Source organism: Alligator mississippiensis, chromosome 1, assembly GCF_030867095.1.
Source record: "Alligator mississippiensis isolate rAllMis1 chromosome 1, rAllMis1, whole genome shotgun sequence".
Lineage (NCBI taxonomy): Eukaryota > Metazoa > Chordata > Crocodylia > Alligatoridae > Alligator > Alligator mississippiensis.
In genome coordinates, this window is record NC_081824.1 from 226,556,635 (window position 1) to 226,574,365 (window position 17,731).

The following is a 17,731-nucleotide window of genomic DNA, read 5'->3' on the forward strand; positions in this document are numbered from 1 at the left end:
AATAAAGATATTCATTTATTCATTCATAAATCTCAAGTAAACTCCTACTGAGTTGAGTTGTAAAACAAACCTGTGAAATAAAAGCAACATGAACAAAAGTTTCTATTAATACAGACTTCCATAGATTTCATAAGCATTAGGGGCTGGAAGGGACCTCGCAAGATCATCAAGTCCAGCTCCCCTGCCATAGGCAGGATGTCTGCTGGGGCCAAATGATCCCAGCAAGATAAGCATTCAAACATTTTTTGAATGAGTCCAGAGTAGATGCTTGCACCACCTCAGGGTGTGGGGGGGAGGAGGACTCTGTTCCAGACCATGGACACTCAGACCGTAAAGAAAATTTTCCTTACGTCCAGTCTAAATTGGCCTTCCAGAAGTTTGTGACCGTTAGACCTTGTTATCCCTTGGGGAGCCCTGGTTAACAGCTGATCCTGGTGCACCTCCCTTAGATACTTATAGGCTACCACCAAGTCCCTCCTGAGCCTTCTCTTCTCCAGGCTGAAGAGTCCCATGTTCCTCAGCCTCTCCTCATAAGGATTGCTCTCTTGGCCTTTGTTCATGTGGATGGCTCTCCTTTGGACTCTCTCAGGCTTATCCATGTCCCTCCTGAAGTGGGGGGCCCAAAACTGGACGCAGTACTCCAGCTGCAGCCTCACTAAGGCCAAGTAAAGCAGAAGGATGACGTCTCTGGTTTTGCTTGAGATGCATTGGTGGATGCATGACAGAGTTTGGTTTGCTTTGCCAGCTACAGCATCACATTGGTGGCTCATGTTCATTTTGTGGACAATCAAGACCCTCCACGTCTCTTTTGGTCATGGTGCTAGCAAGCATAGTATTGCTGAGCCTGTAAGTATGCTGCTGGTTTTTCCTCTCAAGGTGAAGTACCCTGCACTTCTCTATGTTGAGTGCCATCAGATATTGATCCACCTACCTTGCAGGCCGACCTGGACAGGCTCGCATCCCCCGCCTGTCCTCCAGTGTGCCTGCCTTCCCCCATAGTTTAGTGTCATCCGTGAACTTTCACCAGTCCACATTTGACGCCAGACTCCGGATCATTAATGAAGATATTGAAGAGTACTGGCCTGAGTACTGAGCCCTGAGGGACTCCGCTGGTCACCTTGCACCATGTTGATTTGCTCCTGTCAACTATTACTCTTTGGGTCTCACCCTAGAGCCAGTTCCCCAGCCATTGGACCATAAGACGGTCAGGGCCGCAGTTCCCCAGCTTAACCACGAGGACATCATAGGAGACCAAGGCAAAGGCTTTCTTGAAATCCAGATATACGACATCAATTTCATCTCCGTTGGCCAGGCAGTGTGTCACCTGGTCATAGAAGGAGACAAGGTTAGTCAGGCAAAACCTTCCAGCAATGAAGCCATGTTGGCTCGCACTCAGAAAATTTGCCTTCTGTTAGCCTGTTGCTGATGGAACCTTTGATGATTTTCTCCAGGTTCTTTCCAGGGATGGATGTCAGGCAGATTGGCCTGTAATTCCCTGGATCTTCCTTCCTTCCTTCCTTTCTTGAAGATTGGGACCATGTTGGCTCTTTTCCAGTTGTCCGGTACCTCTCTTGAGCACCACAGTTTCTCAAATATCTTTGCCATAGGGTGTGCTATGATGTTTGCCAACCCCTTCAGGACTCTCAGGTGCATTCCATCCTATGATTTATGGATGTCAAGCCTCTTGAGGTGTTCCCTCACCTGATCTATGTCAATTGTGGGCCCACCTCCTGCACCCTGGATACTTTGTGTCCTGTCCAACATGGTGACTCACTTGGGCAGATGGAAGACTGACACAAAAGTAATCATTTAGGAGATTGACCTTTTCCTGAGCATCAGACATCAGCTGCCCCATTTGATTTAGCAGGGGTCCAATGTTGTCTTTGTTCTTTCTCTGACTTCCAACATATCTGAAGAAGGCCTTTTTGTTGTCCTTGATTTCTGTGGCTAGCTTGAGTTCAGTTTCTGCCTTGATTATTCTGGTCTGCTCTCTACAGGTGCAGGCTAGTGCTGCATAGTCCTTCTTGGTGATGATTCCCATTTTCCATCTGGTGTAGGCTTCTCTTTTTAGTTTCAGGAGGTCCAAAAGTTCCCTATTGAGCCAAAGGGGTTTCCCAGCCCACTGACTGCCTTTCCTATGGGATGGAATGGACTTTCTTTATGCTTTGAGGATTGTGTCCTTAAGGAACAGCCATTCCTCAGGGACTCTCCTTTCTGAGGGGCAATGGTCTCTTAGTGCCTGACTGACTATTCTCCAGAGTTTGTGAAAGTCAGTCTTCCCAAAATTGAGGATTTCTGTTTTACTGAGAAATTTGCCTGGCCTGCATTGGACAGAGAAAGTGATCAGTTCATGATCACTGTCACCAAGCTGCCCCTTGATCCTCAGATCACTCACCAAATCATCCTCTTTGGCCAGAACCAGATCCAGCAGTGTCTTTCCCCTAGTTGGCCTGTAGACCTCTTGTATTAGGTAGAACTCAACAATGCAAGCAAGGAAGGTATGTGACCAGTCAGATTTGGCCGTGTGCTCTTCCCACAAGATTCATAGATGCTAGGGTCGGAAGGGATCTCAACAAATCATCGAGTCCGACCCCCTGCCTAGGCAGGAAAGAGTGCTGGGGTCAGATGACCCCAGCCAGATGCCTATCCAGTCTTCTCTTAAAGATCCCCAAGATAGGAGAGAGCACCACCTCCCTTGGAAGCCCATTCCAAATTTTGGCCACCCTTACCATGAAGAAGTTTTTCCCAATATCTAGCCTAAATCTGCTCTGTCAGTCTGTGACCATGGTTCCTTGTTACCCCAAGAGGTGCCCTGGTGAACAGAGCATCTCCGATCCCTTGCTGTGTCCCCCTAATGAATTTGTAGGTGGCCACAAGATTACCTTTCAGCCTTCTCTTGTGGAGACTGAAGGGATCCAGGTCCCTCAGTCTCTCCTCATAGGGCTTGTCCTGTAAGCCCCTGACCATACGTGGCTCTCCTCTGGACCCTCTCGAGTCTATCAACATGCTTCTTGAAGTACAGCACCCAAAACTGGACGCAGTACTCCAACTGCAGTCTGACCAATGCCACATAGAGGGGAAGTATCACCTCCTTGGATCTATTTGTCATGCATCTACTGATGCATGATAAAGGGCAGTTAGCTTTGCTGATAATTTTGTCACACTGACAACTCATGTTCATCTTGGAGTCTACTGTGACTCCGAAATCCCTTTCCGCTCCTGTGCTGCTGAGAGGGTCACTTCCCAGCCAGTAGGTGTGCTGGATATTTTTGCACCCTAGATGCAGCACTCAGCACTTGTCCTTGTTGTACTGCATCCTATTGTGTACTGCCCACTTTTTTAACCTGTCCAGGTCTGCCTGCAATCATTCCCTACCCTCCGGAGTGTGCACTTCACCCCACAATTTAGTATCATCCGCAAACTTGGACAGAGTACACTTCACGCCCACATCCAAGTCACTGATGAAGATATTGAAGAGTACAGGTCCAAGGACCAAACCCTGCAGGACCCCACTACCCACATCCTTCCAGGTTGATATCAACCCATCTACTACCACTCTCTGGATGTGACCACTAAGCCAATTTGCCACCCACCGGACCGTGTAAACATCTATATCACAGCCTCTTAATTTATTTATGAGAATGGGATGAGATACCGTATTGAAGACCTTGCTAAAATCCAAGAAAATGACATCCACTTCTACTGTGTCTAAGCATTTTGTGACCCTGTCATAAAATGAAACCAGATTGGTCAGGCATGATGTACCTGCTACAAATCCATGCTGGTTTCCCTGATGCATTATTTTTCCCACTGGACTCCCACAGATATGATCCTTCCTAATCTTTTCAAAGACCTTAAAAAGGACGGAAGTGAGACTGACTGGCCTATAATTACTCAGATCCTCCTTCCTCCCCTTCTTGAAAATAGGAAAGAGTGGCCCTTCTCCACTCCTCGGACCTGACCCGAGCACCACGAGTGCTCGAACAGCTGTGCCAGTGGTTATGCTATGACACCAGCCAATTCCTTCAGTACTCTCAGATGCAGCTCATCCGTGCCTGCTGACTTGAACACATTCAGTGCATCCAAGTGACTCTGCACCAAGTCAGCGTCAACAGTTGGTGGGCTGGTGTCCCTCTGATGCTTGTCTAAGAGCCCATTAGGAGACTTATCTTGACCCCTGTTCAAGAACACTGAGGCAAAAAATGCATTGAATAGCTCAGCCTATTGAATAACTCTCCCTCAGAGATGTCAGGGAGGTTGAAGTCACCCATAATAACCATGCATCAGGAGTGTGCAGCTTCAGCCAGTTCCCTATTGAATTCAAGATCTAGCTCTTCCTCTTGGTTGGGAGGTCTGTATTAGACTCCTACAATTATGTCCCCTTCCCCATACTCTCCCCATATTTTAACCCAGAGGGTCTCAAGATGCCCTCCTTGGTTGCTAAACTCAGTTTGAAGGGAAGTGTACTGCTCCTTCACATAGAGAGCTACACCCCACCCCTCTTCCCAACATGGTCTCTCCTATACAAGGTATAGTCTTCTATACCTATGAACCAGTTGTAAGTGGAGTCCCACCAGGTCTCCATTATCCCTACAAGATCCTAATCTTTGTCACTCAGGAGAAGGGCCAGTTCCTCTTGCTTGTGTCCCAAACTCCTGGAGTTTGTGTAGAGGCAACTGAGCCTGCCACAGAAAGCCCTGGGCTTCCCAGTATGCTGGGACGTGATCTTTCCTTGGGCTGTCATCAAAGTAGGCTCTCTTGGGCTACCTAACTTGTTAATACTATGGTTGATGTGACCTGGGCTTGAACTGTTAGTTGATTCCCCATCTCCCAGCAATCCTAGTTTAAAGCCCTGTCAAGTAGGTCAACCATTCTGGCTAAGAAGAGCTGCTTCCTTTTCAGGGTGAGGTGGAAGCCATCCCTTCCCAACAAGCCACTGCCTCTCTCCCTGAAGTGTGTACTCTGGTCAAAGAAGCTAAACCCCTCGCGATGGCACCATCGCCAGAGTCTTTTGTTAACTCTTCAATGCACCTTTCCCTCCAATGCCCATGACCCATGACTGGGAGGATCAAGGAAGAAACTACCTGCAACCCCAGACCATTGACCCCAGCCCCCAGAGCCCTGTAGTCACTTCATGACCCACCTGGGATTGTTCTGAGCCATGTCATTCATGCCCGCATGGATGAGGAGCATGGGGTGGTGGTCGGAGGGCCGGATGAGTTCGGGGATCCTCTCAGTTACATCCTGGACACAAGCCCCTAGGCCAGAACCATAGGCTTCATCTAAGTCTCAGTGGTACCAGAGCGGGAGAGGGGGTCCAGCTGTAGGGGGGAATTTTGTAGTGCAACGTGTCCCTCCCACCATTGCACAGGTAGTAGACCTGGCTACTGTTGTGCTGACCTTCTCTTGAGGCTCACCACCTAGAGCCTAATGCCCCTCCTGCTTGCCCTCCTATGCTAACTCATGTACCAGGCCTAGAGCGCTCCTGTTTGTGCACTTTGTTCGCACATTCTGTTCACGTGGCTCCCTGGGGGGCTGAGCCAAGTAGGAGCCAGGTGGAGGCATGATCCTCCTCAGCTCCTCTCAGCTGCCTCCTGCAGCTGGCTACTCCCCTCCCACCGCAGGCCCCACTTACCTCCCAGCTGTGCTGGGGGGCAGGGTCGGAGCCCACCATGTGTCCTTCTGTGGGGGCCCTGGCTCACAGGGGCACAACAGGCTTCTGCCTGTGCATCTCACTCTGAAGCTGGCCCCAAACTGACTTTGCTACTTCAAAATGAGTTTCCTAGTCATATTTTTCCAGTTAAGGCTAATTAACTTTCTCTCGCATAAAACTGGACTTAGAAAAACAGTAGGGAAAGAATGATAAGTGTTACATAGGCAATTAAATAAACAGATGACTGATTAGTTTTAGAATAGTGTAGGCAAAAAGACGTGCTTTTAATTTAGTTCTTCTCACAAATTATGCTGTCAGCAACCAGTTTAGAAAGACTACCAAGCAGTCCAATAACAGGTCCTTTACATTAAACAGCAGCCTGCTCTGGAATTATTCTTACTGTAGTCAAGGGAATATTCAAGGAGCTCAGTACTGCTCAATGTAAGTACAAGTGATAGATTCAAACCCCAAATGAGTAATATGATTAAAACAGATCAAAAACAGATTAAACTGGAAATCTTTTCACTGACACATTCCACATGTTTCTATGTCTTTAGTACTAATACATTTGAGCTCTTCTAAACTTTGTTGTGACATTTAATTGGGGGGAGAGTTAAATAACAATCATTCCACCTGTGGAATTATATTTGTTAGCCATCTATGTATATGCTTTCCCTTTAAATTTCTAGAATATGTTTTATTTAGTCAATACCCATTTTATAGAAACCTCTGCCTGCATAGGCACTTCTCCTTAGACAGATAATTCTTTTGGAGCATCTTGTTCAATCTCCAGGGCTCTTCATGTGTCTGCCTTGAGTGGAAGAGTAGGCAAACTCACAGACCATTTGAAAAATAAACGACTCAGAATCATTTGGTCATTCTCCTCTTCCAGAATTCAGCTCTGTTTGACAGGTTCAGCAAATAAATCCATCCCAGATTTCCGGTGATTGGCCAGTTTCAGTGAGAAGAGGCGCTACTATCCACTCTCTAAAAAATTGCATTGAGTTGGATAGAAAGACAACTCTTAACAGATGGCATAATCCTCCAGGATAAAACCTTTCCCTTCTCCAACATCAGGGTTTTTTGTTTAGTTGGTTGCATTTTTTTTTGGTTTGTTTCTTAAAGTAGGCTGGTTAACAACAACTAAAAGACAAGCATCAGTTTAAAAAGAAGAGTTTCTAGCAAGGCGTTTTATCTTCATGCCCTTTTAAATAAAGCCCAGCTTTTTTCCCCAGACAGACTTTTTTTCCCCAACACATGCCTGTTAAAAGGATGGGTTAAAAAATAATTGGCAAAAGAGCCAGATGCTTATTATCTGCTTGTATTTTTATGATATGGATATTGTTTCTTCTCTTCATTTTTAATAACTTCTTGCTGTCTCCATTTCTGGCCAGTCTGGCTAAGAAGACTAAAGGAGTCAGAATGGTTCCCAGTCTGTGCCAACCACAAACGATGAAATCTGTGTGTGCATTCGTGAGTGCTCACACATGATATAGAGAGAGAGATTTTACACATATGGAGACACCTACACACTAGACAATGCATACATGCACGCTGATGTATGTATACACACCTGGGCAGACATCTGCTTAATGCACTGTAGTGTCTCTCTAGAGACCTCCATGGGATAAACAAAGGTGTGTGCTGTGCACACTGCAGAAACCCCAAACACTTGGTATACTTCTGTGGAGATACCTACCTGCAAATGGGCACACTGATGCCTTCAGACCCATACACATGCATGCTATGGCACATAGACACATGCAGGACATGGGTGGGGGGGGAGGTATATGTGTGTGTGTGCGTGTGCATGCATGAATACATGCCTTTATGTTTTCTCTGTGCAGAGATCTGTGCAGGTGTGAGCATCTATCTTTGTCTCTGTAAGAGGCAGGCAGACAGGGACTGGAGAGGGAAGGGGGTTCCTGCAGACACGCACATATGCACACACACAGGCATGCCAGACACATGCACACTCACACACACACGAACATGCACACATACTCACATGCTCTCATACACACAAGCATGCACACATGCTCACAGACTCATGTACACACACAGGCATGCACACACACACTTATATGTACACACAAACATACACACATGCTCACATGTACACACGCATGCACACATACTCACATGTTCTCACACACAAGCATGCACACACACACGCTCACATGTACACACTCCTCTGTACACACGCACGCACGCACACAGCCCGCCGGCGGGCGCTGTCCGGGGCGCGGTGCTGGCGGGCGGGCGGCGGCGCTGGCCGCGGTGCCGGGCACGGACACTCACCTGCGAGCGCGGCGGCCCCCAGCAGCCCGAGCAGCGCCAGCGCCGGCATCGCCCTGCCACCGCCTCCCGCTCCCGCTCCGAGCACGGCGGCTGCTGCTGCGGCGGCGGCTCCCGGCGGCGGGGCTGGGGCTAGGGCTGCGGTCGGGCTGGGGCCGCGCGGCAGCGCCGCGCTATTTAAAGGGGGACGCGGGGGCGGAGGAGCCGGGCCGGGCACTGTGGGGGCGCGGCGCTCCCGCCCGCAGCCTGCGTCACGCCGGGCCCCCGCGCCCGGGCCGTGGGAGGCGCCGCTGTCCGGCACCGCCGGACCCTGCCCCAGCCCAGCCTCGCCTTCCCGCCACCGTCTCCTCCTTGGCACCCCCCGCCCCCGAGCCCTCCCCGGCCACGCACAGCCCTGCCTGGTTGCCCCTCGTCACCACACAGCCCCTCCAGTAGCCTCACAGAGCCCCTCCACCACCACACAGCACTCCCTGAACCCCCCCCCTCCGCCTTCACACACAGCACCCACCCCCGCCTGCCCCCCAAATCCAGGCCCCCTTCCCTACCCACCCCCTCCCCAGACTGAGGAGACAGCTCTCCCCACTTCCCCCTACCCTTTCTCCCCAGGGCTGCAAAAGGCAGGACCCCTTTTCCTTTCTCCTTCCCCCTCTCTTCCCCCCTGCCCTGCACCCAGTTCATCCCTTCCTCCTGCCCCTTTCCAAGAGGTATGACCCCCCTCCACATCTCCCCACAGGCTGGCTTTAGACAGAGCCCCCCCACCCCATCCCCTTTCTCTGGGCTGAAGGATGCAGAATCTCCTCCTTCCCCATTTGCACCGGATGCTGTAACATTTACCTACATGCAGCCATGTGGGGAGGGGGGTGGGTCATTCAGCCCCATGGAATAAATGCAAAGGAAACCACCACATTTCTAGGTTCGCTGCTGATCAGGGCTCCCTAGGATCTTAGCAATAAAGGTCGCTGTTATTGCAACCCCTCTAGCCTTTGGGAAGCCCATGCCTTCCACACTAACCATTCTCCCTCTTTTGACAATGCAAAACAAACCCTGGATCAGATACTTGCTAGCAAATGAGTCCCATATGCAGCAATCCCACTTGGTCTCCACAGCCTGATCCTTTTTCCATGTGGGGAGATCATCTCACACACACACACACATATACACACAGGCACACACACTGTTCCTCAAGAGGTGTGACTGAGACACTTTCTGTTATGATCTAACATACTGGGAAAAGACTACATCATTTTTTAACTAGACCCCATCCTTTGAGAGTATCCCTTGATGAACAAAGTATAAAATCCTGTAAAGCACTCCCTGCAGAGAGAAATGCTTGATGCCCCCTCAGTGAGCAGAGCTGAGCAAAGATATCCCTCACCTAGGTTCTTTTTTTCCCCCTTGCTTCTTTCCTTCCCATCAACTCTTAGAGAGAGCACTCTCTCCCATGCCTTCATGTTTGACAGCATCTTTTTCAAACACGGCAGGCAGGGGTCTGTCTTTGATTGCCGGTGTTCCTGAAGAGGCATGCATTTGTAATCTGCTATACCTTATATTACTTCTATTAAGGTAATGCCCAGAGGCCAATTGAGAATGGGGTCCCACTGTGATGGGCACTTTAGAAATAGAGAATAACAGCCAGTGGCTGCATTCAAATGATTATTGTTAATGCTAGACTGATATATATTCAAAGGATATAAACACATAAAACAGGATACAAGGACACCAAACACTGTGAAACGTCACGCTTATTGGCTTCTATGCCTAGGAAAAACCAGGAACTTATACCCTATTTTAATCCTGCTTTAGAAGGCAGCATTTCAGAATGAAGTCAAAGCGGCATGCCTTCATACACCCTCTTTGTCATTTGCAGGAAGTGGCTTTCTTTACCTGGTGATAATATTATTACAATTACTTAATTGTAACTGAAAAGCAAATCAGTGGTCACTTAATCAGTGGTCAGTCCATTTGTCTAACCTGCAGGCAACCCCTCCCATGTCCCTATTTCCTGATGTCACTGACTGGAGGGACTCCTAAGGCCTGATTCAAACAAAACCCCCTGAAATCGGTGGAAAGTCTCTCAGGAATTCTAATGGCTTTTGTTCTGGTGCTACTGATGATTTGAAGATACAGTTTGGCTCCAAGTCAAATTATCTTGTTCCACAATTAGAAAAGATTTAATAGAATATTGGCTGTTTACCGTAAATCGTGTTCTCACTCTCCTCGTTCACATAGTGATGCTTCTTGGTTGCCCCCATGTAGCTTTTGTACCACTGACCTTGCATTGCTATAGCTAGGCCTAACTTCCTGCTGCTGCATGATGTGGGAGTGGGTGGGGGGGATGGACATATTTTAATACAAGTGAAATTCACCTTAGTGCAGAGGATGCACAGTTAACACTCCATTTGATAAGAGATAGCTAATGGGGCAATCACATGGGAGTCTTCATGCTACAGAGAGTGGTACTGGGGTTGGGACAGGTTTGGGTCCCAAGGTTTACCTTAAGGTTCAGTGGCCTAATTGTTCTGTACAAGTAGCTGCTGTTCTAGTAAGGGGCTGTACTACTGCCTTGCACTCAGCTATGGGAGTGGATTTATTGTTACTTACAGGATCTTTGAAAGTGCTCTTCACCATGAAACCATTAAGGGTTCGAGCTTTGCAACATTTACAAAACAGGAAATTTCTCTGCGTTCCTTTTACTGAAGGGGAATGAAGGCACAGGTGGGATAAATAATGTTTCCAGTTACATCAGGAGTAACTGTGAATTACTTCAAACTTATATTGGCGCAAAGGAAATCAGAATCTATCCTAAAGAGATCGATCTAACTTGTCAGAGGTCACACAACAAGCTCATGGCAAAACCCAGAAGAAAGCCTGATGAAAAAGCTGACAGGAGTGAACAAAGACAGAATATGAAAGCATGATCTGAAACCCATTTATTTTGGTGCCAAAAAACTTGGGCAAGCCCAAAACCCACAATCCACATATTTCTCCACAATGGATCCACAATGGATTATTCCAGCCCAAAAGCAATAAAATGCTTCATTATTTTTAAGTCAATTTCATAATTTTAGAGGGCTGAAAGTTTGTAGTTCTGTATCCAAACGTCAGTGCTGTACTAGATTCATAGATTGTAGAGTCAGAAGGGACCACAATGGATCATTGTGTCCAACTGCCTGCTCCTGGCAGGAAAGAGGACCGAGGTCAGATGACCCCAGCCAGGGGACTATCTAGCCTCCTCTTGAAGAACTCCAAGCTGGGTGATAGCATCACCTCTCTTGGAAGCTCATTCCAGATCCTGGCCACCCTTACTGTGAAAAATTTCTTCCTAATATCTAACCTAAAGCCACTCTCAACTAGTTTACACCTGTTATTCCTAGTCATTCCCTGGGGCACCCTAGTAAACAGCGCGTCCCCTATGCCCCGTTGACCTCCCCTAATAAATTTATAGGCGGCCACAAGATCTCCTCTCAGCTGTCTCATGAAGGCTGAAGAGATTCAGCTCTCTCAACCTCCCCCCATAGGGTCTATCATGAAGGCCACTAATCATGCGGGTCCCCCCCTCCTCTGGACCCTCTCAAGATTCCCCGTGTCCCTCTTGAAGTGTGGCACCCAAAACTGGACACAGGACTCCAACTGCAGCCTGACCAGTGCCGCATGGAGGGGGAGCATCACCTCCTTTGATCTATTAGTCATGCACCTGCTAATGCACAACAAGATGCGATTGGCCTTGTTGATGGCCTCATTACACTGCTGGCTCATGTTCATCTTGGGGTCAATTATGGCTCCAAGATCCCTCTCTGTCTCCAAGCTGCTGAGAAGGACACTCCCCAACCTATAGGTGTGCTGGTGGTTCCTCCTTCCCAGGTGGAGTACCTTACATTTATCTTTATTAAATTGCATCCTATTTCTCTCTGCCCATTGATCCAACCTGTCCAGGTCAGCCTGAATCTGCTCCCTGCCCTCCAGTGTACTAACTTTGCCCCATAACTTGGTATCATCAGCGAACTTGGAGAGGGTGCTCTCCATGTCCTCGTCCAAATCGCTGATGAAGATATTGAATAATATCGGTCCAAGGACCAAACCCTGTGGGACCCCACTGCCCACCTCCCTCCAGGCCAAGTAGGAACCATCCACCACCACTCTCTGGGTGCAGTCCCTAAGCCAGTTGGTCACCCACCTGACCATGTAGGCGTCCACTCCACAGTCTGCTAGCTTCCCAATGAGGACAGGGTGCGAAACTGTGGTGTTGAAGGCCTTCCTAAAGTCCAGGAAGATGACATCAGCCTCAGCTCCCACATCCAGGTAGTGTGTGACCTGGTCATAGAAGGCTACAAGGCTTGTCAGGCAGGATCTACCTGTGACAAACCTGTGCTGGTTTCCCCTCAGCATCGTTTCCCCTGCTGGGCCTGCACAAATGTGTTCTTTGATTATTTTCTCTAACATTTTCCCAGGAATACAGGTAAGACTGGTCTAAAGTTACCCGGCTCATCCCTTCTCCCTTTCTTGAAAATGGGCACCACATTGGCCCTTCTCCAGTCCTCAGGGACCTGGCCGGAGCCCACGAGTGCTTGAACAGCTGTGCCAGTGGCTCAGCTATGACACTGGCCAATTCTTTCAGCAGCCGTGGATGGAGGTCATCTGGGCCTGCTGACTTGTACCCATCCAGCTCCTCCAGGAGCTCCTCAACTATTTCAGAACTAACCATAGGTGGACTGATGCCATGTGGACATCCGTCAATGATCAAGGTGGGGGAATTGGCGTGGTTGGTACATAGAAGTACTGAAGCAAAGACCTCATTGAAGAGCTCTGCTTTTTTCCCCGCGTCAACCACCAACTGTCCTGATTTGTCCTGCAGGGGCCCTATGTTGCTCTGAGCTTTCCTTTTGCCCACTATATACCTGAAGAAGGACTTTTTATTGTCTGTGATTGTTGAAGCCAGCCTGAGCTCAAGCCCCGCCTTGGCCTATCTAACTGATTCCCTGCAATAGCACGCCAGGGAGATATATTGGTGGCTGCTCCCTGCTTCCATTGCCATCTCTTTCTTTGCCCCCAGACTCTCCTGGAGTTCCCTGTTTAGCCAAGGGGGCTTTTTTGCCCCCTTACCTCCCTTCCTACATAATGGGATAGACTCCTTTTGAGTGCCAAGGATCACTCCCTTGAGATACCTCCAACCCTCCTGGACCCCCATTTGCTCTATGTTCTTGAGTTGCACCCCTCACTAGCTAGCCTTCTAAGCTTGCTAAAGTTGGCCCTTCAAAGTCCAACACCTTAGCCCCACTAGTTACTTTACTCACCCTTCGTTGGATAGTGAACTCAACCAAGTGATGGTCACTATCTCCCAAGCTACCATGAACTTGCATGTTGCATGTTCCCCACGAGATCATCCCCTGTTGTGAAGACCAGGTCAAGCAAGGCACTACCCCTGGTGGGACTAGACACCACCTGGGTTAGGTGGAGGTCCTGCACACAGTGTAAGAACCTCCATGAGTGGCTTGTTTTGGCTGTCCGCTCCTCCCAGCAGATATCTGGGTAGTTTAGATCTCCCATGACCACCGCCTCCCTCACCTGTGTGGCATTTGCTAGCTGCTCAGAGAATACATTGTCTAGCTCTTGATCTGGATCCTCACAACCAAGTCCTTTTCCCCTGGTCCCCCCTGGATCCTGACCCACAGTTCCTCGGTGTTCTCCTCCTCCACCCCCGCCTTAATGGTGGAAGATGTATACTGCTCCTTAACATAGAGTGCTACCCCCCCAACACCTTTTTTCCCCACTCTGTCACACCTATACAACCTATATCCCTCAATGCCTACCGCCCAGTTGTGTGTAGAATCCCACCATGTTTCAGTTAGTCCGACTAGGTCATACCGGATGCTAGCAAGCAAGAGTGTGAGCTCCTCTTGCTTGTTCCCCACACTCCTGGTGTTTGTATAAAGACATTTTAGTCCCCCAAAGGGGGCTCTTGGTACCCCTGTGCCTTGATGGCGTGTGTTCCCTTTATTACTTACCTGGTGTGGTCTGGTGCCTTGATATGGCTTACCAACCCCTTAATACTTACCTGGTACAATCTGGCATCTTGTTTGTGGTTTACCAACCCTGGTCTCTCTTTGACCACCAGTTCCCCAACCCCTGTCGAGCCTAGTTTAAAGCTGTTTGGAGTAGATCAGCCAACCTGCGGGTGAACAGGTATTTACCTTTGGGAGAGAGATGAAGATCATTATCTCCCAGGAAGCGTCCTCCCTGGAAGTGCTGGTCAAGGCAAGCAGGGATCAGCATCTGGGAGTGGGATGGGTGGACAGGGCCAGGGTCAGGGCTAACAAGGGGGGGGCAGTGACAGTGCAGGGTAGGGGCCAGGGCAGAGCTGCGATCTGTTCCCCGCATGATGAAGCATGACCAACCTGACCCAGACCATAATCTGGTCAAATTCCATCAGGGCTGTCCCACAGCTGCCAGGCTGTGCCATTCTGCAGCCGCACTGTATTGGGGCTGCTCATGTGCACCTGTGCTGGGGCAGGGGCAGCAGGGGCCTGGCCATGGGCGTGCACTCTGCCCCCATCCAGGGTCAAGCTGGCCATGATCCATCATGCAGGGAGCGGATTGTGGCTCTGCCTCAGCCCTGGCCCCACACTATTACGGTTCCACAATCCTAGCCTCAACCCCAGCCCCAGCCCTGTCCACGCACCCCACTCCTGGACGCCATTCCCCACCCACCCATGGCCCCATCCCATCTTCTGGCTGAGCACACCCTGCCTACGGGTGTCTCATGCCAGTCTCCATGGAGACCCTGCCTGCTTGCTCTGTCTGGCGCCTCTGGTGTTGGATGTGGGGCAGACAAGCCGAGGTGTCTGGGCAGCGGGGTCGGGGCTGGCAGCAGTGGTGCAGACTGGCAGCAGCAGCTGGAAGGAGCTGCCACTGTGAGGGCTGCCAGGAAGTGGGTCTGACCACCATGCCACCCCAGCCCTGCTATGTGCCCTGGGGCAGTGGCTCCAGTCACGCACAACATGGCCTGGGCTGCCCCCCAGCCTGGGCTGGTGGAGACAAGGGACCCACCATGGGCTGGATAAAATCCTTTGGAGGGCTGGATCTGGCCTTCAGGCCATATTTTGCCTACCCCTGTCCTAAGGTCATCTAGTTGAACCCCCTGCTGGAAACTGGGATTTGACTGCATTAAAAAATAAAATGCAGCTGGCTGTGGCATGTTTCACACATACCAGTAAAGTGACTGGTGCATCCCACTCTTGCTTTTCAGATGCGTCAGAACTTTCACTTCACTGATATACACACACCACATAATGCTGTGACAATCTATCACTTTACTGATAAACAATATTTATCCCATAGGATTCTCTTTAATATAAAAGCTCTTTTATTATTTTAAATACCCATTTGGGCTCATCCTAAAAGACGAAGCTTCAAAAGATGACAAGTGAATTTTCATGTCTGCTTCTTAGCTTCCCCTGAATTTAGAGAAGTTTAGAAAACTGCTCTGTGAAATAAGGGTATTGTTCTTCTTTAATTAGATTTCGTGGCAGGATTATCTTTATTTCAGGATGCCAATTTTTTTTTTTTAGAGGATGAAAATCCTGCAGCCCAGTTGATGAGTGAGCTCATCCTTTTCATTAAGAAGGTGCTAAAGAAAGGAATCAAGGGTAAATACCAGTGAAATCTATAAGGTAGAGGACTTAGGGGCATTATTTTCTCAGGCTTATTAATGACATTGAAAATTCCTATCATTATCCATATGTAATGCAATGCCCACCAGGACATAAGAGTCATGGGGCTTGTAATGTATCTACAAAAATGGCTAGACCTGATACACCACTTCTTTCCTTCAGTTTTACATTGGTATAACTCCCTTGTGATCAACAGTTGCAATGGCATAAAGCTGGAGTAACACAGAAGAGAATCACGTCCCCTCATATGCCTACCTCATTCCAATATGTTATGCCAGTCATACACAAAGTTGCCCCCCAGAGCAGTGATGCTGGATGAGGTAAAAGCCATCAGGCATGCCCATTTGAGGGGATCTTTTGTCTGGCAGACAGCACAATGTAATAGACATGTAGATTGAGAGTCAGATGTTTAGTTATGCCAGGGTACAAGCTGATGTGTGATGGTGAAAAAGGCAGAAAGAGCATCTCCCTCCAGTGTGTACATTCCCTTGCACAGTGACACTCCTTGCACTATAAGTGTGAATACCCAAAGTTAGGACTTTCATTGCCAGTGCCAGCTGCTTAAGAAGGCTTGAGGAAGCAGGAGTAGGTGAGGGAAGGACCACAACCCAGTCCTTCTATCTACATGCAAAGACAGGCAGTCAAACACTGTGCAGAACACATGTGGCTCCCTCTGTGAGACTGATGCATCCATGTTTGCCTACTTATTCCTAGAGCCATTATGTCTGTCTGGGTGCGTCTACCCATGCAAATGTTGCAGAGTGGGTTTACTCTAGAGCAGGGGTGGGCAAAATGCAGCCCATGGGCTGGATGTGGCCAACCAGACCATTCTATCCGGCCTGCAGGGCCCCTAAAAAATTTAGAAAATTAATATTTAGCTGTCCCTCGCTGCCTGTCATGCGGTCCTCGATGGCTTGTCAAAACTCAGTAAGTGGCCCTCTGCCTGAAATAATTGCCTACCCCTGCTCTAAAGTAAATTATTCTAGATTAAACCCACCCTGGCCAGGCATCTACACATGCAGGGATGGGAGCAGATCTGCTGCTCCTGGCAGCAATCTGCTCCAGTCCCCTCAGGCCCTTCAGCAGCCTCCTGCAGCTGCTAGGGGGAGCTCTAAGCTCCCCCTGGGTGCTAGCCCAGGGGCTGGCAAGAAACATGGGGCCAGGAAACAGATGTCTTCTGGCAGGGGATGGGAGATTGCTCCCTTCCCTGGTGGGGCTGCCTGCTGCCGGGGTGAGCTCTGCCACCAGAGCCCAAGAAGTTTTTAATGTCCCCCTGTCCTGGCAGCAGGGAGCTCCTGGCCCCTGTTCCCCAACTGGGGCCAGGGGATTTGGAAAGAGCTTCAGGGGAGGGGCAGGTTCCAGCCCCCTGCCCCAATCTGCTGGTGGAGCAGCTAGCAGCGAGCCCTGGGCTGGGTGGGGAATCCCTATCCAGCCGGTGACTGGCTGGTAGCTGCCCCACTGGTGCCCGGGGCTGGGACATTGTCCCCACCCGGCCTCCAGTGCCCTGACAGCAGGCAGCTCCCACAGGCAGGGAGCAATTTCCTGCCCCCTGCTGCCCAGCTGAGCAGGAGCAAGTTTGTTCCTTGTCAGCTGTCTACATGTGTTATACAGTACAGTTCGTAATCATGAGTAAATTTGCTACTTGTATTTACAGGTAGCAAATTTACTCATGATTTGAGCAAATTACTGTGCAATAAGTGTCTGCACGTGTAGATGGCTTACTGCACAGTAATTTGCTCTAATCTCAAGTAAAGCGTCTCGTGTAGATGTGCCCTCTGAACCATTCAAACAACACACCAGTCCCTTTGCTAGATGAAATAGAACTGATGTTAGACAGGATCAAACAGACCTTTCTGTGCATTACCTCTAATCAGTCATGACTTAACGGACTCCACGTTGGCCCAGAATGTAACTTGGATTTGCATCATCAATTTACACACCCAGAGAATCCATTACCTCTTAGACACTGGTAACTAGAAATTGTTCAGAAATTCACAGCATGGGTCCTATAACTGAATTAAAGCCATAGTGTGTCTTGACAAATATATATATTAAAATGCCTCAATAATATACCTATACAATATACAGCTTCTCAGTTAAATTATATGCATCT

At 49.1% G+C, this 17,731-nt stretch overlaps 1 protein-coding gene across 1 annotated transcript in view; it reads right to left on the bottom strand.

Annotated features, from left to right (window-relative positions):
• CHGB (chromogranin B) overlaps nt 1-8,098 on the bottom strand; it is a 34,690-nt gene extending 26,592 nt beyond the window's left edge. The window contains exon 1 of the mRNA XM_006264900.4: nt 7,955-8,098. Within this exon, the coding sequence (XP_006264962.2) occupies nt 7,955-8,003 (49 nt within the window). The 5' untranslated portion in view covers nt 8,004-8,098. The remainder of the gene's footprint in view (nt 1-7,954) is intronic.
• Nucleotides 8,099-17,731: the final 9,633 nt, after the last annotated feature.